Source organism: Nomascus leucogenys, chromosome 3 (assembly GCF_006542625.1).
Source record: "Nomascus leucogenys isolate Asia chromosome 3, Asia_NLE_v1, whole genome shotgun sequence".
Lineage (NCBI taxonomy): Eukaryota > Metazoa > Chordata > Mammalia > Primates > Hylobatidae > Nomascus > Nomascus leucogenys.
Window position 1 is genome coordinate 11,528,977 of NC_044383.1, and position 24,226 is coordinate 11,553,202.

Below are 24,226 nucleotides of genomic sequence, written 5' to 3' on the forward strand. Positions count from 1 at the left end.
ATTGTAAACGCACCAATCAGCACCCTGTCAAAACGGACCAATCAGCTCTCTGTAAAACAGACCAATCAGCTCTCTGTAAAATTGACCAATCAGCAGGATGTGGGTGGGGTCAGATAAGACAATAAAAGCAGACTGCCCTAGCCAGCAGCAGTAACTCGCTCAGCTCACCTTCTGCACTGTGGAAGCTTTGTTCTTTCGCTCTTTGCAATAAATTTTGCTGCTGCTCATTTTTTGGGTCTGCACTGCTTTTATGAGCTGTAACACTCCCTGTGAAGGTCTACAGCTTCACTTCTGAGGCCAGCAAGACCACAAACCCACCGGGAGGAACGAACAACTCCAGACATGCCGCCTTAAGAGCTGTAACACTCATCGTGAGGGTCTGCAGCTTCACTCCTGAGTCAGTGAGACCACGAACCCACCAGAAGGAAGAAACTCCGAACACATGCGAACATCAAAAGGAACAAACTCCGGACACATCATCTTTAAGAACTGTAACACTCACCGCAAGGGTCCGCGGCTTCATTCTTGAAGTCAGTGAGAACAAGAACCCACCAATTCTGGACACACTTTCACCTGGAAGAATGCTAAGTATTCCATTACAGAACACTGAGCACAAGCAACAACTACGAAACAATAACCTGGTTTAAACCATGATTTATGGCTTACTTTACAGGGAGTTTGGAGGCATGTGGTTGATTCAGCAATTTAGCCATGTCCATCTTTGCTCTCCACTGTCCCCAGCACTCTAGTCTTTCCTCATGCTTGTCACCTCATGAGTACCAGATGCTGCCAATATGGCAAACTCCACATTTTTTCTTTCAGACATCGTTTCGTTCTTGTCACCTGGGCTGGAGTGCAATGGCGCGATCCTGGCTCACTGCAACTTCCGTCTCCCAGCTTCAAGCAGTTCTCTTGCCTCGGCCTCCCGATTAGCTGGGATTACAGACATGCACCATCATGCCTGCTAATTGGCAGGCTCCACATTTCTTATGCCAGCCATCTCAAAGAGGGTAGGGGGTCAAGGGTTTTCTTTTCAGGAGGGTTTGTATTCTATCCAGTTGGGAAACCCTTTCACATCTCACAGACCCAGGTTGCATCACATGACCCTAGACCAGTCACTGGGGAAGGGGAATGAGATTACCGTGACCTGGTTAGAGTGATCACGTTTCATCTAAGGAAGCAGGCACACACACATGTCCCCTTGAGGAAATACAGATAAGCAGGGATGGGTGAGGTAGTAGCTGTTGGACAGCAATGAACAGTGCCTAACTCAAGTTTAGTAGACACGATGCACAAAATGGAATATTTGTAGGTTGTGTAGTAACCCAACTTACAATACTGTTCCTTTGAGAAAATGTGTTCTTAGCACCAAAGAGAACTTTTGGGAAACAATACTCGAATACAATCCAAAATGCATGCAGTGAAATTGAAATTCATACATTTATCCTTCAAAGTATACTTAACATAATTCCAAATTTCTTGGGCACTTCAGGAGGTATTAGAATCTTCTAGTTTGAGAATCAGAATCAGGCTGTACCTGGTGGCTCATGCCTGTAATTCCAGCACTTAGGGAGGCCGAGGTGGGCGGATAACTTGAGGTCAGGAGATGGAGTTGCAGTGAGCCAAGATAGTGCCACTGCACTCCAGCCTGGGTAACAGAGGTCTTAAAAAAAAAAAAAAAAAAAAATCAAATGTGAACGTAGACTGTCATTAAAATCAACCCAACAATCCCATAGACTGTTTATTTTTTTTAATAAACTTAGAAATTATCATTTCTAGTCTTAAGGTTGAAACTTACCTTTGTTTTATCTGAGTTCCTTCCTCAGGAAAGGACCCCCAGGGCCTCTCAAACAGTATCAAAAAACTGAAACTCACCATATCACCGCATTCCAGACAATGAGATGCCAAGCCCCTCATGCATCCCCATAGCTTCCTTCCCTCTCCCGAGTTCCTCTTTTCCCACACATTGTTACATTGCTTCTCTGCAACTGTATAAACCCTTAATTTTAGTTGGTCAGGGCAATGGATTTGAGACTGAGCTCCCATCTCCCTGAGTGCAGCACCCTACTAAAGCCTTCTTTCTTGGTAATAATGGTTGTCTCAGTGATTTGTTTTCTGTGAGGGGGCAGCAGGTCCTAGAACAAAACCCTGGTGCTCTGGTGACATTCTGTTGTAGATATTTAGAAGGATGGTTAACAGAGTTTACCTGTTAATTTGTTCTGCTATCCTCACAAAAAGTGGTATTGCCAGCTGCACATAAATATTTGATTCATCCACCTGCCCCCCTTCCCCACCGCCCCCGACCCCAGCCATGATGGCACAGGGAAACTGAGGTCACAGGTGAGCAGCAGACTGCGTCTGGTCTCCACATCCCGCGCTCATCCTGCTCCACGGCAGGAAGCTCGTTCAACACACATGCACTGCGTGCCCATGTGGGTGCCAGGCTGTGGCTGTGTCCTGGGCAGGCAAAGGGACCTAGGGAAGATGCAGGTCCAGTGGGGTGGGAAAGTAGGGGCAGAAAACCAAGATTCTCACAGCCCTGCAGTGTGGAGTAAGAGGGAGCTCATTACACCTCTTGTCAAGGGAACAAAGGATCCCCGCCAGGCCCCTCTTGTGCACCCAGCGGTCCCCCCAGGCGCCTTGGAGACCCGGCCGGGCCCGTCACCGGCCTCCAGCCACAGGCGTCGCTGTGCGCTCGCGCAGGCCCGGGAGCCGCGTTCCGCCGGGAGCAGGCGCTGGCGCAGAGCAGGGGTTTCAGTTTCTGGCGCGAACTTCCGCCGTTCCGAAGTTGCACGGCGAATTGGCGCTATGTCTGGGGACAGCAGCGGCCGCGGGCCCGAGGGCCGGGGCCGGGGCCGCGACCCGCATCGGGATCGCACCCGCTCCCGCTCCCGCTCGCGGTCCCCTTTGTCGCCCAGGTCCCGCCGCGGCTCTGCGCGGGAGCGCAGAGAGGCCCCAGAGCGCCCGAGCCTGGAGGACACAGAGCCGTCGGATTCCGGGGACGAGATGATGGACCCGGCCAGCTTGGAGGCGGAGGCCGACCAAGGCCTGTGCCGCCAGATCCGCCATCAGTACCGGGCGCTCATCAACTCCGTCCAACGTAAGGCGGTGCCTCCGGGCGGCGCGGGCTGGGACGGGCTGCCGTCCCCGCCCTGCGCTGGGCGCGGCGGGAGGGCACTGGAGGCAGATGCGGGGCGCAGGCCCCGCGCGGCGCGAGTAGAGACGCGCCGGGTACTAGACCCTCGCCGCGCGCCGCACCTTAAATTGTTGACAGAGTGCTCCCACTTTGGCTGGAGCCGTGCGACCTTGGCGCGGGTCCCCGAGTGGCGGGCTGGAAAAGCTGGAGGCCAGAGCCGTTCGCGGATTCGCCCGAGCCCAGCCAGCCAGTGGGGAGAGGCAGGACGCGGACTCCGGGTGCTTTGATTGCGCCCGGCAGTCCTCGGCGTGGGCTCCCGGCCTCGCAGCGGCAGCTGCAGCGGCACGCGAGAGCTGTCAAATGCACATTCTCGGACCCCACCCGGACCCACGGAATCCGAATCTCTGGGTGGGTCTGCGCAACTGTGGAGTGGCCCTCCAGGTGATGGTGTGTGTTGCTTGCAAAGTTTGAGAACCCCTCGGTTATGGAGCACTCAGAGGCTGCAGCCGGAGTCCAGCCCTTTGGGTTAAGGTTAGAGGGAGCCAGGGTTTCCTTTTAAAATTCATGCCGCATAAACGGTAGGGTGGCCTTTCTCCTTTTCCGGGCCATTTTGGTTAAAAAGATAAAGATGTTCGAAGTAATTACTCGGGGCGCAGGGGCCAGGGCTTGGCTTTACTGTTGTAGGTGATAACCTTGTCAACTGCTTGTTAGTGAATGCTGAGCAAGTTTCCCAAAGTTTGTATTTTTAAAAATAGAAAACCGGGAGGACATACTGAATGCCGGCGACAAATTAACAGAGGTCCTTGAAGAGGCTAACACTCTGTTTAATGAAGGTAATGTGTTATTTTATGTTACCTCGTGTTTTATGATACTTTTAATTAGTGTTATATAAGCGCCAAATTGTTGACATAAAACAATTCCCACATTTGTAATAGTGCTTTCCCAGTTCGAGAACCGTTTCATTATAGCAATAATGCCATTTTTATTATGCAGTTACCGTATAATAAGGGCTTTACATGAAAATTTGGGGGTAGGTTCCGCAGTCTGTCTTAAGCCCCCAGTTGATTCTGTTGCCTGTTCAAGTTTGAGAACATTACATGTGTTATCTTTTTTCTTTTTCTTGTGTTTACTGCCGTATCCCTAGTATACATTGGTTGAGTGGATGAATTACGGAACTGAGCTAGCCTCTAAAATCCTGTTTCTTTTCCTGTCCCACTCTGTTTTGCTTTCCTCAGCTCCCTGCTATTGGTCCACCTGTAACGCAGTGGAGGTGGCAAAGCCTGCAAGTGTACCTGCTGGTCTCCAGTTTGGGGTGTGTTGTGTGTGAGTGAATGAGTGAGAGAGATCCCAGAGCACTGAACTCTAGGCCGTGGATGCTTTAAAAAATAACCTTAGTTTGAATTGAAAGCAGCGGCAGTGGTATTGGTAGCAGCCGTCTGTCTGCTTGGTGACAGAGCGGGGGTATTCCCTGATATGGGTACTTGGTCACAGAGCCACAGGACTACTACCCAGACCACTGTCCCCTCCAGCCCTCTCTGACAGGTCTGTGGGAACATAGGGGAGAATGCAGCCAAATACATGCTTTTTTTTTTGAGGTTTGAGATAGAGTCTCACTCTGTAGCCCAGGCTGGAGTGCAGTAGCGCAATCTCGGCTCACTGCAACCTCCACCTCCCGAGTTCAAGCGATTCTCCTACCTCAGCCTCCCGGTAGCTGGGATTACAGGTGCCCGCCACCACACCCGGCTAATTTTTGTATTTTTAGTAGAGACAGGGTTTTGCCATGTTGGCCAGGCTGGTCTCGAACTCCTGATCTCAGGTAATCCACCTGCCTCCGCCTCCCACAGTGCTGGGATTACAGGCATGAGCCACCGCGCCCGACTGATTCCTCATATTCTTAAAGGACTAGAACGTATATTTTTAGTCATTGCTGAGTATGACTAGTTCTTTAAATGTCTCCTTTTGTCACTTTATATATGCTCTCCAGTTTCTTTCTTTGACCACAGCCTCCTTACCATTCCCCATCTTAGTCTACCGCATTTGCTAACCCTCATCAAAACCTTCAGGAACGGGTCTTTCTCCTTTACCTGGTTAAATCCCTCCACTCCCCTCTTAAGTTTTGTCTTCCCTTTGCAGCCTGGACTCCCAGTCTCCTCACTGTTAGTCTTGCTTGACTTGACTCAATTCCTCCCTTGATATTTACTGTGCATGTAGTCAGTTCTTTATCCCCACATCATTTCCCCCTCAGCTATTTCCAGTATTTAAAGCAATATTTTAGAGCAAAATTATTCACTCAGTGGCTAGGAGTTGCTCAGCAAACAATAGATGCTGGCATTCATGGATTTGATGGTCTCCGTTTGTAAAATAAATAAAGAAAGGGGAAGGGAGTGGGGCAGGCAGGCACAGGATACTCATGGGGAGATGAAGAAGGGGTCAACAAAAGGAAACAGTGGGGTTGAGGGGGTTGCTTAATCAGACCCTGCAGGCAACAGGGAGTATGAAAAATAGTCTGGGAACACCTACACCTGTCGCCCAGGCTGGAGTGCAGTGGCATGATCTTGGCTCACTGCAACCTCCGTCCCCCAGGTTAAAGCGATTGTCCAGCTTCAGCCGCCCGAGTAGCTGGGATTACAGGTGTGCACCACCATGCTCAGCTAATTTTTGATTCTTTAGTAGAGACGGGGTTTCACCACGTTGCCCAGGCTGGTCTCAAACTTCGGAGCTCAAAGTGATCCGCCTGCCTTGGCTTCCCAAAGTGCAAGGATTACAGGCATGAGCCACTGTGCCCAGCCTGTTTCTCCATTAATTTAAATCTTTTTTTTTCCATAGCTTTTCTTAAATCCCATGTCCTCTGTCAAGCCTTTTTTGAGCATCCATCCTCGGGTCACTACCTGCTGCCTGTAGACTGTTCATTTGGGTGGCTTTGCTGGGGTTGCCTGTGAAGCCATACAGAGGCATGAGCCTCCTAGTGCCAGCCTAGCACATGCCATGATTTTGGTTAGCAACTTCAGCAACTTACCTATTGCCGTTAGCAACTTACTTATTGCTTAGCAGCTTACCTATTGCTGTTCACAAACCACCATGCCAAGCACAGGGCCCTACATGTAGTGGGAATTTGATTTTCCTTACATCAGCACACGTGATCATCGTAATTAGGATGGGGGGGAAAGTGAGTATTAGACCTGATGGGTTTTGCTCAACTGGAGTTATTTAAGAGATTGTGATTCAGCTAACGGGAGTAGGAGAACTAGAAAGCTGGCTTTTAGGAAGACTGGTCAGCTTTCATTAGAGATTTTGGTGAGTTGGGCACGGGAGAAAATTTTTTTTTGTTTTTGTTTTTTTGAGATGGAGTCTTGCTCTGTCACCCAGTCAGGAGTGCAGTGGCGCAATCTCGGCTCACTGCAAGCTCCGCCTCCCGGGTTCACACCATTCTCCTGCCTCAGCCTCCTGAGTAGCTGGGACTACAGGCGCCCGCCACCACACCCAGCTAATTTTTTGTATTTTTAGTAGAGATGGGGTTTCACCGTGTTAGCCAGGATGGTCTCGATCTCCTGACCTCGTGATGTGCCTGCCTCGGCCTCCCAAAGTGCTGAGATTACAGGTGTGAGCCACCGCGCCTGGCTGGGAGCACGTTTTAGAAGATATGTCAGTTGCCTATTGAGATTTTTTTTTTTTTTTTTTTAGTCCAGTGGGAAATCCTGGTAAGTAGTTGGAAATGTAGGGAAAATATCTATGGATAATGTATATTTTGTAATGTGAATATTTTCTTTCTTTTTTGAATAGTGTCCCGAGCAAGAGAAGCAGTCCTGGATGCCCACTTTCTTGTTTTGGCTTCAGATTTGGGCAAAGAGAAAGCAAAGCAGCTGCGCTCAGACCTGAGCTCCTTTGACATGTTAAGATACGTTGAAACTCTAGTAAGTTCAAAGCTACAGAGTCTGAATAAAAAATGTTCTGTTATATAATTATTTACTGTGCTCATATCCATATGCAGATGATTTCACTTCATTCTTGTTTGGTCTCAGATTCCTCTCTAGAGATCTTACCAAATTAAACAGATGAAAGTAGAGCCATGTGGTGGAAGCTTGGGTGGGAGCTTGGAGTAAAAACCTCGTCGCATTCTGTCTTAAGATGCTGGGTGCTATGGTCATTTGCCAATGGCCGTTTTTCCTCTGTTCACTGGTGTTCTAGATCATTCTCAGTGACCTGGGACCTTTGTCCTGGGCTGGACAGAGCCCACTCTGCGATGGCAGAGTTCAGCTGGAATTGACTTAGGCCTGGCGAGAGGGCATGTTTTGGTCTGTCTTTGAGAATATTTCAAACCCATATGAATATGATTGGGTTTTTCTTTTTTTTTTTTTTTCCCTTTGAAATGGAGTCTCGCTCTGTCGCCCAGGCTGGAGTGCAGTGGTGTGATCTCGGCTCACTGTAAGCTCTACCTCCTGGGTTCACACCATTCTCCTGTCTCAGCCTCCCAAGTAGCTGGGACTACAGGCGCCTGCCACCACGCCCGGCTAATTTTTTGTATGTTCAGTAGAGACCGGGTTTCACCATGTTAGCCAGGATGGTCTGGATCTCCTGGCCTCGTGATCTGCCCGCCTCGGCTTCCCAAAGTGCTGGGATTACAGGCGTGAGCCACCTAGCCCAGTCAGGTTTTGCTTTTTTTGGTTTTATGTTTTATTCACCTTTCTTTGTCTTTTGACAAGTTTGAATAGTGGTTACCTGCAATTCTAAAACTGTTCCTTGATGAATTTACCAAAAAAGAAAAAGCACACAGAGACTGACCTTGTATCTCACTTTGTTGTCTTTTTTAAAAATTCTATTCTGGCTGGGGGCAGTGGCTCACGCCTGTAATCTCAGCACTTTGGGACGCTGAGGCAGGTGGATCACCTGAGGTCAGAAGTTTGAGACCAGCCTGGCCAACATGGTGAAAGCCCGTCTCTACTAAAAAGAGAAAAATTAGCTGGCTGTGGTGGCAGGCGCCTGTAATCCCAGCTACTCGGGAGGCTAAGGCAGGAGAATCCCTTGAACCCAGGAAGCAGAAGTTGCAGTGAGCCGAGATCGCGCCACTGCACTCCAGCCTGGGCTACAGAGTGAGACTCCATCTCAAAATCAGTCAGTCAATCAGTCAGTCTATCAATCTGAGCCAACCTCTGTCCTAGCACAGATAGCTACACCTCAGTATGAACATTGCATTTCTAACTGGATGTTTATGTTAAATGGTTATTAAAATAATTTAGTACTATGAGATCTGACCAGATAAAGTAAAGGCATGAGGCACAAGATTATTTCCAGTTTGTTTTTCAAACCTTTTCCTTTTTTTTTTTTTTTTAACTTTTTTTTATTGTGAAACATGATGCTCTTAGGAAAGTGCACTGTAATATACAGGTCAATAAAGTATCCATATATTGGGTATTTCTTTAAAAATTACTTCCTTCAGATTAAGCTCCGTACTTTATTTTTTTATTTTTTCAGACAGAGTCTTGCTCTTGTTGCCCAGGCTTGAGTGCAGTGGCATGATCTCGGCTCACCACAACCTTCACCTCTTGGGTTTAAGCGATTCTCCTGCCTCAGCCTCCCAAGAAGCTGGCATTACAGGCGCCTGCCCCCATGCCTGGCTAATTTTTGTATTTTTAGTAGAGATGGGGTTTCGCCATGTTGGCCAGGCTGGCCTCGAACTCCTGACCTCGTGATCCACCCGCCTGGACTTCCCAAAGTGCTGGGATTACAGGCATGAGCCATCGTGCCCGGCCAAGCTCTGTACTTTAAATAGCATATCAAAATAAATTCTGGAAGTCTTAAAGCATTAAATATAAAACCTTAAATTAATAGTTGTCCAGTCTCTGGGTGGAGAAGACTTTCGTATGTATAGCATCAAATATCGACACTATAAGGAAAGATTGGTGGATCTCTCTGTCAGTTAAACAGACCAAAACTGCCACGTCTGCCTACAAGGGTGCAGTGGTAGGACGGGCGGCAAGGGAACGGAGAGGAGCTGGCCATAGCCCTCTGACGAGGCTCTTGTAGCCTTTCTTTTCTTTAAAGTCTGATTGCCTTTAATAGGGTTAAGCTCCCCGGGGGTTTTGTGATTATTGTTTATATATGATATTGCCATCGTAATTGGATAACTTCTAGGCATTTTATAGTATAATTTAATAAAAATGTACTTTCATAAAAGTAAATTCAATATAACACATTTTCTGTAAGACAGTTTGAGATGAGAGAATTATTTGACTTCTGCCAGCTCTTCCCAGGAAGGCAATTTTAAGATGAGCCATTCTCTCTGTGATGCCGGGCCACTGCTCTCTGGATATACTGAGATACAAGCTGAATAAAGATTTGTAGGAGGTTGGCAAAAAATTAAAATCTGAAAACCAGCTGAACTTCCTTGTGCTGTCTTGAAGCTTTTGATTTGGGATTTAATTTTATATTTATATGTTAGTGCAGCTTTACTAATACATGAACTATTGGTGATACAAAAATTCCCAGGGGGCTGAGTTCTGGCATACCTAAATCCCTCTGGCTGCCAGTGGGCTAGAGCAGGGTTTTCAGCACTGGCACTATTGATTGACATTTTGAGCTGGGCATGTCTTTGTTTTGGGGGCCGTTACTGTGCATTATATGATATTCAACAGCCTCTGTGGCCTCTACCCAGTATATGCCAGCAGCATATCAGTTGTGACACCCACAAACGTCTCCAGGTACTGCCAGAAGACCCCTGTGGGCAAGTATACCCAGGTTGAGAACCACTGGTCTAAATCATTTCACTTTCTCACCCAAAGGTTTTAAGTACATTGAGGAATGTTTTCTGCCAAAAAGAAAGTGGCTTTGAAAGTAGGACTTTAACTGTAAAGTTATCTTTACAGTAAGAAATTTAGCCAGCATGTTAAGACACTGAAAGCCGGCTTTGCGTCTGGCCTCTTAAAGGTTGAGTGATGCAGATTATTGGATGTGGAAAATGATTGCGTGTGGCTTAACTGGGTTTTTTGTTTTCATTCATTTTTGTAGCTCACACATATGGGTGTAAATCCGCTAGAAGCTGAAGAACTCATCCGTGATGAAGATAGTCCTGATTTTGAATTCATAGTCTATGACTCCTGGAAAATACCAGGCAAAACAGCAGAAAACACCTTTAATAAAACCCATACATTCCACTTTCTGTAAGATTATTTTAAAAATCCAACAGACCAGCTATTTGTGAATCTTAAGTTGCTTTTTCTTGTAGGGACAAAGATTATTTGGTATTGTAGAGGTGACAGTCGTGATGCCGTTGTTTGGAGACTTGAAACTTTGATATAAACGTTCATGAACACTAGGCTGGGCGTAGTGGCTCATGCCTGTAATCCCAGCGCTTTGGGAGGTGGATGCAGGTAGATCATCTGAGCTCAGGAATTCAAGATCAGCCTGGGCAACATGGCGAGAACCCATCTCTACCAAAAATACAAAAAATGAGCCCGCTGTGGTGGCCCATGCCTGTGGTCCTGGCTACTTGGGAGGCTGAGGTGGGAGGATCACTTGAGCCTGGGAGGCAGAGATTGTAGTGAGCTGAGATTGCGCCATTGCACTCCGGCCTGGGTGACAGAGTGAGACCCTGTCTCAAAAAAAAAAAAAAAAAAAAGGTCTATAAACTGTAGATGTGGATGGAATCTTAAAGGATCTCTCATTCTGCTTTAGCAGAAAAGGCTAGAACCTCTTTCCCAGTGCTGTCTCCTGGCTCCTTTGCTTCTAGCTCATGACACTCTGGGTTTATCATCTTTAAAATCCTTACCATATAGGAGGATGATACCTCCTACTGAGGGTATCTTACGAGTCTCCCAATGTCTAAAGTGACATTTATTATAATACCCTGTTAGATGACCACTGACTTGTATTTGAAGATTAGTCACTGCCACACAAACTGCCCAGTTCATTTTTTAGATAGAACTCTGATTTAAAAAAAAGATTTCTTCATATTTGAATGAAGTTGGCTTCTGTCTTAACTTCCTGGCATGGTCCTATGGAGAAATTAAGAACAGCTCTTAACTGGCTCTTCTCTGAGAGGACCTTCAAGTATATTGGTTTTGTTGCCCAGTAGATACTTTCTCTAGGGTAACCATCTGAGTTGTTCAGTCCTTCTTTAAGTGGTATAGCTCCTGAGCATTTGTCTTTTCTAATTTGTCTTTCTAAAAACCATTGAGATTGGTAGTAGCTTGGGTAGAAAGCCTTTGAGATGCCAATGTAATAGCGTGGTGTGGGGTCCGGCATCTACTTTTAATAAGACTTCAGGTAACTCAGGTGCCCAGAGCCATTTGTATATGTTCTATTTAATAGGATACAGACCAAACTTCTTCATCTTAGGATAAAGTCTAAATCTTTGTTTTTTGCTATTGTACTAAACTCATAAATCCTAGGTTATAAAGCCTTAAACTTTATCTCATCATACAGCCCAATTTCCAGCCACAATGAAGTGCTTAAAACTCTGTGTCTTTGTACTTGCTGTTCTCTTGGCCTCCAGTTCCTTTTCATCTTTTCCATTCGGTAAAGTTTGTTTATCCCACAGGCCCCATCTTGGAAGCCTCCAGCAACTTCTCCAGACAGAGGTGTTAGCAGTGTAGGATCAGATTTCTCAACCACGTCACTCCCATGTCTGGGTAGATATCTCTGCCCAAGTGTTCTCATAGCACTTGAGCAGTACCTCTAAGCACCCAGGATCTACCATGTTACTTTTTTTTGATTAATTTATTTTTTGATACTGCTTCTTGTGGAGCAGGAGTGTGCCCAGAGTAGCCCACCATGTTATATTGAAATGGATCTGTGTGCATAATGCAGCTGTCCATCTACATCGTATACTATTGTCTCCTCAAGTGTAGGGACCACATGAGCCTTATTCTTCGGGCTTTGATCTCTACATGATGCAGACCTACATCTATTACTGTAGCCCAAGTCTGCATGAGGGCAGAATCCAGAAGGAAAAGGAATCCCATGGCTGTGACTTGCCCTGTTATCCTAAGACAGATGTGTTCTGTAGTCCTGGGCTGGGAGCCTCTGCCTTGGCCTCCCCAGATCAAAGGCTTCTGACCCCACTGGAGCTTCCCCACATACATGTTCATCCTTCCCCTGCTCTTAGAAGTTGGCTTTGCAAAACAATAGGTTGGGTGGTGGGAAGATGTCACAGGCATATTCACTGGCCTACTGTACAGGGCAGTATGGAGGTGTCTGAGGAGGTATCTGTGGTTGAGGAAAGCTCCTAGTTCTTTTAGAAATACAAAGAAGGCAGAAAGGCTGTCACAAACCTTACCAAGAGTCTTAGTCTGATGTCAGCTTGTATATCACTGATGTCTGGTCTGAATTTGACTGTACCATGCAAACTACTTTTAGTTAGTAAAATTAGTTTGTTCAACAAACAACAGGCAAAAAAAATAAATGAAAGCATATTTTTCATTAGGTTGGGTTCAATATACGGAGAGTGCCCTGTGCCAAAGCCACGAGTTGATCGTCCAAGAAAAGTTCCTGTGATACAAGAGGAGAGGGCAATGCCTGCCCAGGTTTGTTTTAAAATATTGCTTTTTAAAAAACACCTAAAAGTTAAAATAGCTATTAAAATAATGTGCATGCAATTTGGCCATTTTTTCTAAGCTTGCTGGTCTGGAGCCAGGTTTTGTCACTTAAATAATCATTTTATTTAAGCCTTTAAGCATTTTATTGGATTGGCTGCTTGTCTTTGTTTTAACTCATTTCTCTAGTTTTGATCAGTTCTCCGAAGCCAGGGTCAACCTCAGCACTGTCAACATTTAGGGCTGGATAATTGTTGGTTTGAGGAGCTGTCCTGTGCATTGTAGGATGTTTAGCAGCATCCCCAGCCTCTACCTGTTACATGCTAATAGCCCATCCCTACCCCTGAGTTGTGACAACCAAAAATGTCTACATATGACAACAAATGTCCCCAGGGGAGGTGGGGGGAAAGTCACACCCACTCGAGAACCACTGTTTCTTTTTTTTCTTTTTTTGAGACAGAGTCTCGCTCTGTCACCCAGGCTGGAGTGCAGTGGCGCAATCTCGGCTCACTGCAAGCTCCGCCTCCCGAGTTCACGCCATTCTCCTGGCTCAGCCTCTCCGGGTAGCTGGGACTACAGGCGCCCGCCACCATGCCCGGCTAATTTTTTGTATTTTTAGTAGAGACGGGGTTTCACCGTGGTCTCGATCTCCTGACCTCGTGATCCGCCCGCCTCGGCCTCCCAAAGTGCTGGGATTACAAGCGTGAGCCACCGCGCCCGGCCGAGAACCACTGTTTCTAAACTGCCCTTTTGTATTTTGCTATTTTATGTTCAACCTGAAAATAGTTAATTTGGTAATGATACTCTTCTATTAAGAAATTGATATGAAAATGTTACTGAGGCCAGGCACAGTGGCTCACGCCTGTAATCCCAGCACTTTGGGAGGCCGAGGTGGGCAGATCACAAGGTCAGGAGTTCGAGACCAGCCTGGCCAATATGGTGAAACCCCGTCTCTACTAAAAATACAGAAATTAGCTAGGTGTGGTGGCAGGTGCCTGTCGTCCGGGCTACTTGGGAGGCTGAGGCAGGAGAATCAGGAACCTAGGAGGCAGAGGTTGCACTGAGCCAAGATCAGTGTACTCCAGCCTGGGCGACAGAGTGAGAGTCCATCTCAAAAAAAAAAGGTTGCCCGAGTGCGGTGGCTTACGTCTGTAATCCCAGCACTTTGGGAGGCCAAGGCGGGCAGATCCACCTGAGGTCAGGAGTTGGAAACCAGCCTGGCCAACATGGTAAAACCCCATCTTTATTAAAAAGTACAAAAAATTAGCTGGATGTGGTGGTGGGCGCCTCTAATCCCAGCTACTTGGGAGGCTGAGGCGGGAGAATTGCTTGAACCTGGGAAGCGGAGGTTGCAGTGAGCCGAGATGGCACCACTGCACTCCAGCCTGGGCCACAGAGCAAGACTCCATCTCAAAAAAAAAAAAAAAAAAAAAAGTTACTGAAACCAGAAAATCTGTACTTTTTTAAACCATAATTTTTTTTTTTTTGAGACAGAGTCTTGCCCTATCACCAGGGCTGGAGTACAGTGGCGCGATCTCGGCTCACTGCAACCTCCGCCTCCTGGGTTCAAGCCATTCTCCTGCCTCAGCCTCCCAAGTAGCTGGGATTACAGGCATGTACTACCATGCCCGGCTAATTTTTTAATAGAGATGGTTTCACCGTATTGGCCAGGCTGGTCTCGAACTCCTGACCTTGTGATCCACCTGCCTCAGCCTCCCACAGTGCAGGGATTACAGGCGTGAGCCACCATGCCTGGCCTAAACCATAAATTTTAAGATGGGGATATAAACTGTTAGCAATCCCCAAGACATTTAGGCCGGGCACAGTGGCTCATGCCTGTAATCTAGGTGCTTTGGGAGGCTGAGGCAGGAGGATCACTTGAGGCCAGAAGTTTGAGACCACCCTGAGCAACCTGGTACCTTTTTTTTTTTTTTTGAGACAGAGTCTCGCTCTGTAGCCCAGGCTGGAATGCAGTGGCGCGATCTCGGCTCACTGCAAGCTCCGCCTCCCAGGTTCATGCCATTCTCCTGCCTCAGCCTCCTGAGTAGCTGGGAGTACAGGTGCCCACCACCATGCCTAGCTAAGTTTTTGTATTTTTAGTAGAGACGGGGTTTCACCGTGTTAGCCAGGATGGTCAGCAAGACCCCATATCTAAAAAAATTTTTTTTAATTAGCCAGGTGTCTTAGACAAGGTAGAATGAATTAAAAAAAAAATTAGCCAGGTGTAGTGGTGCATGCTTCTAGTCCCAGCTACTCAAGAAGCTGAGGTGGTAGGACTCCTTGAGCACAGGAGTCTGAGGTTACAGTGAGCCGAGATCTTGCAACTGCACTCTAGCCTAGGTGGCAAAGCAAGACCCTGTCTCAAAAAAAAAAAAGAGTTTGGGTGTGCAAGAGAGAGGAAAAGGAGTTTGGGTGTGCAAGAGAGAAGAAAACGTTAATAGGCCGGTAAGTAGGTCTGTCAGCTTGATAATGACTTTTTTCAGTTAAGAAGAATGGAAGAATCTCATCAAGAAGCAACAGAGAAAGAAGTAGAAAGAATCTTGGGATTGTTGCAGACATATTTTCGAGAAGATCGTAAGTGTAACACCAAAGTGGAGCAATTTGTATTTATCTGTTCAGTGAGGTTACTTGTATTTAAAAGGCAATTTCAGCTGTAGGTAATGTTTGAATAAATGCATATGCATTTTATGAGGATTCTTCTCCCCTTTAGAAATTTCATGTGAAAACTTTGAAGTTAACGTTTTCGTTTTTATCTTTAAAAGATGGGGATTTTTTTTGTTACAAAATGAAATATGCCATTCAAGTGAGAAATGTCAAAAGTAACTGTTCCACCTTCCCTCATTATAAAATATAATGTGTATATTTTCAGATTATTGTATCAGTTTTATACACACCTACCTAAACAGTTTGTTTCGGCCGGGTGTGGTGGCTCACGCCTGTAATCCCAGCACTTTGGGAGGTTGAGGCAGGCGGATCACCTGAGGTCGGGAGTTCGATACCTGCCTGACCAACATGGAGAAACGTCATCTCTACTAAAAAATACAAAATTAACCGGGTGTGGTAGTGCATGCCTGTAATCCCAGCTACTTGGGAGGCTGAGGCAGGAGAATTGCTTGAACCCGAGAGGCAGAGGTTGCGGTGAGCTGAGATGACACTATTGCACTCTAGCCTGGGGAACAAGAGCAAAACTCCATCTCAAAAAAAAGTTTTTTTTTTTTTTTTTTTTTTTTTCCAAGCTAATCATAATATGCACATTCTTCTGCTATGTGACTTTTCCATGTGGACATTCTTCCATATCATTTCATATAGATCTCCCTTGTTTTGTTCACTGATTCCCATTATATGGCTGTACTGTAAATATATTTAACAGATCCTCCATTAATGGATGATTAAGTTCCTTTTTTTTTTTTTTTTTTTTTTTTGGAGACAGAGTCTCGCTCTGTCACCCAGGCTGGAGTGCAGTGGTGCGATCTTGGCTCACTGCAACCTCTCCCTCCTGGGTTCACGCCATTCTCCTGCCTTAGCCTCCCAAGTAGCTGGGACTACAGGCACCCGCCACCACGCCTGGCTAATTTTTTGTATTTTTAGTAGAGCCTGGGTTTCACCGTGTTAGCCAGGATGGTCTTGATCTCCTGACCTTGTGATCCACCTGCCTCGGCCTCCCAAAGTGCTGGGATTACAGGCATGAGCCACTGCGCCTGGCCAAGTTCCTTTTTTTTTTTTTTTTTTTTGAGACAGAGTCTCACTCTTTCACCCAGGCTGGAATGCAGTGGCACCATCTCAACTCACTGCAACCTCCACCTCCTGGATTCAAGCAATTCTCCTGCCTCAGCCTCCTGAGTAGCTGGGATTACAGGCGCACGCCACCACATCTGGCTAATTTTTTTTCTGTATTTTTAGTAGAGACAGGGTTTCGCCATGTTGGCCAAGCTAGTCTTGAACCCCTGACCTCAGGTGATCTGCCAGCATCGGCCTCCCAAAGTGCTGGGATTACAGGCGTGAGTGCCATGCCCAGCTGGATGATTAAGTTCTTTATAGCATTTTACTCTTGTATAAATTGCTGAAGTAAAAAATCTTAGTATGTAATTTTGTGCACTTACACTTGTATTTCTGTAGCACAGCTTCTTAGAGGTGGTTTCCAGGTCAGTGGGCTACATGTTTTTAGTAGAGATGCCAAATTGGCCTCCAGAAGGGTTGGATTGATTTGCACCCCTGCAGCAGGATGAATACACATCCTTTCTTTGTCTCTGGCTAATGCTAGAGTGTACTGATATTAATGATAAGCAAAAATCAAATGTTTTTTCTCTTTTTGTCTATAGCTGATACCCCAATGTCCTTCTTTGACTTTGTGGTTGATCCTCATTCTTTCCCCCGTACAGTGGAAAACATCTTTCATGTTTCCTTCATTATACGGGTAAGATTAAAGATTATTTTTCTAATTGCTTTTATATGCTTTTAAAAGGATACATAAGAAAAACTGTAGAAGGGAGCTGGCAAAGGTATCTGTATACACTAGCCAGTATATGTTTCAGACCCATTGTAGCAAAACATTAATGGCATATTAGGTAGAAGAAGCTAGCTAAAATTTTATGTGCTTGCTTTTATGTTTTAGACATTATTTAGAGAAAGAATTGGAAAAATTTGAACATGGAACTTTAGGTTAGATAACAGTATAGGATAAATGTTAAATTTCCTGAATTTGATAGTTGTCATGTTGTATAATATCCTTGCTCTCAAGAAATACACACTGAAAGGTTAGGGAAAAGAAGCAGGCCGCCTATCATTCTCACATCATTCATAAATAATAATATGTAGAGTGATAAAGTAAACGTGGTAACTAACACTTTAACGACTGATGAATATGGGTAAAGGATATATGCCACGTGTTTATAGTAGTCTTATAGCCCTTTAAGTCTGAAATTATTTCAAAATTGGTTTTAAAACTCTACTCAGATATGTACCATGGAAATTTGCTTTAGGCTATCTTTAATCTTACTTCAGGTTGCGTTCCCACATGTAAGATGAATTTGATTTTAACCTTAGAGAAAAGCTTATGTCTACCAACGTATTTTCTCAGAAATAATAACAAAGGCATATTTTGCCAGTGGTCCCAGTGACAGAATTATGCAGAATAAAATGTGGAGTATTCCAAAATATGTATAAATCAGTTAAAGAGACAAGATGAGTTTCACTTAAGAGATTCTCAGGATGGAGGCTGTGTCTGGGTGAAAAAACTGATTAGAAACCCAAAGATAACCTGTGTAAACAAAAGATACTAGGGAAGTCTTATCTATATCATCACCTTATTATTGCTGTGGTGTAATTTGATTTTCTGAGATACTGAATTTTCTGAGTAATTTTTTCCATCTAGTGATTATAGGTTTGAGTCTTAAATGTTTGTCTTCTCCTAAAATCATGTTTTCGTTTTAGGATGGTTTTGCAAGAATAAGACTTGACCAAGACCGACTGCCAATAATAGGTAAATGATACTATGTTTGGAAAAATTAGTTTTAGAGAAAATATATTTGTTAGTAGAATTTAAGTATTTTACTAAATGTAAATGAATTTTCAATGTAGATTAACTTTTACAATATTGTGTCTTGCTGAACTACCTGAAGATACTGAAAACATGGCCAGCGTCTAAAATTTTGATGGATTCATCTATATCATTGATTCAACATCTACTGTAAATATTAACAAAGAAATGATATAATTTCCCTCAGATCTTAATTTAGAAAGTTGGTGATTGTAGTCATTTTTGTAGTATCCCTCTTTCTAATTACGTTTTGTCAGATGCCAGCACCTTTTCTCCTTGAGGTTCTATGAATCTTTCATTCTTACCTGAATAATTTCACACTCTCCATTACTCATGTCCTCCTAAGGTCTCCTGTGGAGAGTGAATATTTCCATCGCACCTACTTGCTACTTTCAGTGTTCTCAATGTCCTATTGGATTCACTAGGGCTTAGCTCTGTGGTTGACACATAGATATGGAGATTTTCAAATGTCTGGAATGTGTTACTCTACTACATGTTTTTTGAAATGGAAACAGATGGGATGACTGGCTACTGTGATAATACTACAGCAGCTCCATAATGCATGAAATCCTAAAAAGTATGTAATATTATAACTATCTTTTCAATACAGCTTTCATTGCTATTATTCATCAGTTTCTGTTTAGATTACCTGTTCCGATTTAATAACCTTTGATAAATTTGAAAAATTTGTCTTTCAAACAGAGCCTGTTAGTACTAATGAAGAAAATGAGGGATTTGAACACAACACACAAGTTAGAAATCAAGGAATTATAGCTTTGAGTTACCGTGACTGGGAGGTAAAGCTCTGCCTGTTGCCCCTGCATAGTTCTGACTCTGCCTTCACTTGCAGTAAACCCAATGCCTAAATGTTCATTATTGTCTGCCAGGAGATTGTGAAGACCTTTGAGATTTCAGAGCCTGTGATTACTCCAAGTCAGAGGCAGCAGAAGCTAAGTGCTTGATGCTAGCTGAAGGTAACCTTTTCAATGGGATGGCTACACAGTTCTATTAAAGTTCATTTGGCAATCCAAAGTATCCTTTTTCCCCATTCCAGTGAAATTTAGATTTTTGCCTCCCTGTAGTGCCCCATTCTTAGAACTATGTGTAACAGGTGAGAAAGGCATAGTGGTTCTGCGTTCCCTTCTCTGGATTGATTAAATTTGTGCTGTTAAGATTTGCAGCTGAGGCCAGGCGTGGTGGCTCACACCTGTAATCCCAGCACTTTGGGAGGCCGAGGCAGGCGGATCATGAGGTCAGGAGTTCGAGACCAGCCTGACCAACATGGTGAAACCCCATCTCTACTAAAAATACAAAAATTAGCCAGGCGTGGTGGCACACACCTGCAATCCCAGCTACTCAGGAGGCTGAGGCAGGAGAATCGCTTGAACCCAGGAGGCGGAGGTTGCAGTGGCTGAGATCGTGCCACTGCACTCCAGCCTGGGAGACAGAGCAAGACTCTGTCTCAAAAAAAAAAAAGATTTGCAGCTGAAAGAAGCAGTGCAGGATTGTTCTTGGTTTGGTGGGTTTTGGTTTTGTTTTTGTTTTTAATAAAAAATAGGGAAGGGGTCTCACTATGTTGCCCAGGCTGGTCTCAAACTCCTGGGCTCAAGGGATGCTCCTATCTCTGCTTCCCAAAGTGCTGGGATTATAGGTATGAGCCACCGTACCCACCTGTTGCTTTTCCCCCCAAGAAACTGGTAAATTAGATAAGTGAAATATTGAATCCTCTCATCCATGTTGTTGTTCACTGTCCCATTAGATTTGCTTATTTTATAAGTACAAAGCAGAAAAAGAGGATTAGTATAGAATTACCTTAGAATAATGTTGGTAAATTGGCATTTCTAAAATTTGTATTAGGCTATGAAAGAATTCATTTTTATGAAGGGTAACATTTCTAGAAAGAAATCTTAATAATGATCTGACATTTTGTAGTGCAGACAGTTGTGGGTGGGAATCAGAAGACCTAGATTCTACTGGCTATGCCCCTTCCTTTATTTATTTTTGTCCCTTACTTTAAAACCTTGCGCAAGTCACTTAATCTCACTCAACTTCTTTTTTTTTTTTTTTTTTGAGACAGAGTCTTGCTCTGTCACCCCCAGGCTAGAGTGCAGTGGCACGATCTCAGTTCACTGCAATCTCTGCCTCCCCGGTTCAAGCAATTCTCCTGCTTCAGCCTCTTGAGTAGCTGGGATTACACGCACCTGCCACAGTGACCGGCTAATTTTTCTATTTTTAGTAGAGACGGGGTTTTACCATGTTGGTCAGGCTGGTCTTGAACTCCTGACCTCGTGATCCACCCACCTCGGCCTCCCAAAGTTCTGGGATTACAGATGTGAGCCACCGCGCCTGGCCTCAACTTCATTTTTTTTTTAATCTATAAATACATCTATAAAATGGGAAGATTTTCAAGCTAGATCATTGCTAAGGATTTTTTTTTAGCTTAAATTTTCTGATTTTGAGCATTAAAATAAACTTTTTTGTACTTAAACACTTAATATGTGCTTTAATTAATTGAAATACTTTTGTTCCAAGTTGTAAAAATATTTTAAATGAAAGAAGAGAATAGGCCGGGCGCGGTGGCTCACACCAGTAATCTCAGCACTTTGGGAGGGTGAGGCAGGTGGATCACGAGGTGAGGAGATTGAGACCATCCTGGCTAACACGGTGAAACCCCGTCTCTACTAAAAATACAAAAAAATTAGCCAGGCGTGGTGGCGGGCGCCTGTAGTCCCAGCTACTCAAGAGGCTGGGGCAGGAGAATGGCGTGAACCCGGGAGGTGGAGCTTGCAGTGAGCCTGAGATCGTGCCACTGCACTCCAGCCTGGGCGACAGAGCGAGACTCTGTCTCAAAAAAAAAAAAAAAAAGAAGGAATAAATATAAGATATATAATGTGGATTACCCTGGGCCCTACTCACTGAGGAGGACTAATTGTTGGATTTCATTTATGTATATTATATGAACTTTTGCTTTATCATTTATAAACTGTTAACCAGCTATTCTTCCCCTTTTTAGGACTCAAATGGATAAACGGAAAGCGGCATGTATTGTACATATTGTATGATTCAACATTTTTAAAGGCAGATTGTTTTTAGTAAAATGTAGCTTTTGATAGTTAATAAATTTGTCATGGTCATCTTTGATTAAAGGAAACTCACTGCCATATTCACAAATAATTGTAGTTGCTCTTTATTTTCTAATTATTGGAGAGTGTCTCCTTTGTCTATTCCTGTCCCAGTGAAATTTTTACTTAGGTTGTTAATGCCCTACGGACCATTATCATTCCTTTTACTTCTTTTTTGCCACAAAGCTAGCTAGTTAAGTCAACAAATAGGTTGTACCATATGAAACTGTTGTTTTTATAGGTAAAATACAGTCAAATACGAGTAATTTCCTATGATTCAGCCTCTGATTTACACACAAGAAACTATTAAATCCTCTGGCAAGCTAGGCTGGACTACTTTCCCCAGCAACATTGGCCCTGGTTCCATCTTACCAGCATGCTACTCCATGCTTCTCTTCTCGGCTGTGCCTTCAAGTCTAGTGAGTTTCTTCTCCCAGTGCCCACTTTGCTATTTCATGTTTTCTCACTGCTTCCCTCTGGCATCAGGGGTAGAGGCGTCTTTTCTGTGGAAGACTCTGGGCTCCAGTGCTTCCTGCCTCCTAGGGGAGTCTGCTCTCTCAGTCATCCCCTTGACCTGTATCTGGAATTTTCCCTTCAACCAAGCCCATCTCTGATTTAAAAAACATTACCCTGACCCTCTTCAAGCTGCTATCCTATCACCTCTTTAATGAGAATCACTTGTCTCCCCTCATGTCAGTCCGTGGCAGTGTGGCACCTCCTTTCCCACTAATCGAGTCTGTTTGATGTCAGATTTCCTAATTCCTTTCCAAATTGTTAACTCCAGTGGATACATGGCTGTGCATTTGACACTTGGAGATATATGCCTTGAAACTGTGTATTCTTGATGTCTGTTGCTTTCCCTGGTTCTCCTTTCATAGTCACTGTCATCATTTATGCTGACATTTACACCATAAACAGTCTGACAACTTTGATGCCTAAACTTCTTGAAAATGTTACAGATACAAGCAATCAATTGCTCATGGACAGCTTGTGGGTTATTTTAGACATGTACAAAACAGCCCTTCAAATCTCCCTATAAGACCTATACTGGCACTTTTACGACTTTATTTTCTCAGATGGAAAGCTAGGATTACTCCCACCCTCCAAGCCCTTACCTTAACCAGTCACTAATCCCCGTCTGGTCTCTTCTCTCAGTTTGCCCAGGTTACTACCACAGACTCCAATCTGTTACCGCCTACTTCTGTCCTTCAGGTCTCCATCTTCAGAACCACTTGTCATATTACTCGGAATTCCCATTGCCTTCAAGATTGAAAAAAATCTGAACTCTTTAGTGATATTCAAAGCCTCGCATGCTCAGGTCCTTTGCCTACATTTCCAGGCCCGCTTCCTCAGGACTGTAAACTCTAGCATTTCTTTTTTTGTTAAACAGCTTTATTGAAATATAATTCACACCGGGCGCGGTGGCTCACGCCTGTAATCCCAGCACTTTGGGAGGCTGAGGCAGGTGGATCACCTGAGGTTGGGCGTTCAAGACCAGCCTATCTCTACTAAAAATACAAAATTAGCTGGGCATGGTGGTGCATGCCTGTAATCCCAGTGACTTGGGAGGCTGAGGCAGGAGACTCGCTTGAACCAGGGAGGCAGAGGTTGTGGTGAGCTGAGATTGTGCCATTGCACTCCAGCCTGGGCAACAGGAGCGAAACTCTGCCTCAAAAAAAAAAAAAAAAAAAATATATATATATATATATATATATTTTATATCATATATATAATTCACATACCTACAATTTCTATGTAAACTGTATAAATCATTTTTAATCTATTCATAGGGCTTAGCAACCATTGCCACAATCTAATTTTTGAACATTTTTGTTTCCCTGACCCCAAACCCATTAGCTATCACTCTACCTCACCTACCATCCTGACCTCTTACCCCTAAGCAACCACTAATCTACTTTCTGTAAATTTGCCTGTTCTAGACATTGCACATAAATGGAATTATACAACATGTAGTCTTAACACCATAACTTTCTAAGTTCTTGTCTAAAGTTGCCCCCCTCTTTATCTTTCATTTTTCTACTTTCTACTTGTTCAAACTTTCCTAATTTGAGAAACTTAAAAGTGGTTACATTTTGCAAACCAAGGCTATGTTGCTTTTCATTTTGTACCTTTCTGTAACTATTGAATTTTCTTTCTTTTTTTTTTGTGGGAAGGAGTCTCGCTCTGTCGCCCAGGCTGGAGTGCAGTAGTGCGATCTCGGCTTACTGCAAGCTCCGCCTCCCAGGTTCACGCCATTCTCCTGCCTCAGTCTTCTGAGTAGCTGGGACTACAGGCGCCCGCCACCATGCCTGGCTAATTATTTTTGTATTTTTAGTAGAGACGGGGTTTCACCGTGTTGGCCAGGATAGTCTTGATCTCCTGACCTTGTGATCTGCCCACCTCGGCCTCCCAAAGTGCTAGGATTACAGGTGTGAGCCACTGCGCCCGGCCAACTATTGAATTTTCTAACCTGTACTTTTTAAAGTTATCAACAGTGGCCAGTGCAGTGGCTCACACCTGTAATCCAGCATTTTGGGAGGCTGAGGCGGGTGGATCACTTGAGGTCAGGAGTTCAAGACCAGCCTGGCCCACATGGAGAAATCCTTTATTAAAAAATACAGAATTAGCCGGGCATGGTGGCGGGCACCTGTAATCCCAGCTACTTAGGAGGCTGAGGCAGGAGAATTGCTTGAACCCGGGAGGTGGAGGTTGCACTGAGCCAAGATTGGGCCACTGCAAACCAGCCTGGGCGACAGAGTGAGACTCCATTTCAAAAAAGTATAGATAAAATAACAGTGGTTATCATGAGCTACTTTTTCTTTAAATTTCTGAACTGAAAAATACATGTTATATTTTATTTTTTGAGATGGAGTTTCACTCTTGTCTCCTAGGCTGGAGTGCAATG

General features: G+C 44.5%; 1 protein-coding gene across 1 annotated transcript; it reads left to right on the forward strand.

Moving 5' to 3' along the window:
* Nucleotides 1–2,366: 2,366 nt before the first annotated feature.
* Nucleotides 2,367–21,373, forward strand: NSMCE4A (NSE4 homolog A, SMC5-SMC6 complex component). Its single transcript, XM_030806115.1, has 11 exons — nt 2,367–3,100; nt 3,892–3,969; nt 6,917–7,047; nt 10,139–10,290; nt 12,555–12,654; nt 15,147–15,237; nt 16,983–17,077; nt 18,094–18,142; nt 18,902–18,996; nt 19,087–19,173; nt 21,213–21,373. The coding sequence occupies exons 1-10, from the start codon at nt 2,416–2,418 to the stop codon at nt 19,159–19,161; spliced, it is 1,551 nt and encodes a 516-aa protein (XP_030661975.1). The 5' UTR covers nt 2,367–2,415; the 3' UTR covers nt 19,162–19,173; nt 21,213–21,373.
* The last annotated feature ends 2,853 nt before the right edge of the window (nt 21,374–24,226 follow it).

What these genes read in the sequence shown, in the direction of transcription:
- NSMCE4A (XM_030806115.1), top strand. Translation starts at nt 2,416, where the DNA reads ATGCACTGCGTGCCCATGTGGGTGCCAGGCTGTGGCTGTGTCCTGGGC. An exon ending in GCTCATCAACTCCGTCCAAC is followed by an intron (nt 3,101 to 3,891) that starts GTAAGGCGGTGC and finishes TTTTAAAAATAG; the next exon opens with AAAACCGGGAGGACATACTG. An exon ending in TAACACTCTGTTTAATGAAG is followed by an intron (nt 3,970 to 6,916) that starts GTAATGTGTTAT and finishes TTTTTTGAATAG; the next exon opens with TGTCCCGAGCAAGAGAAGCA.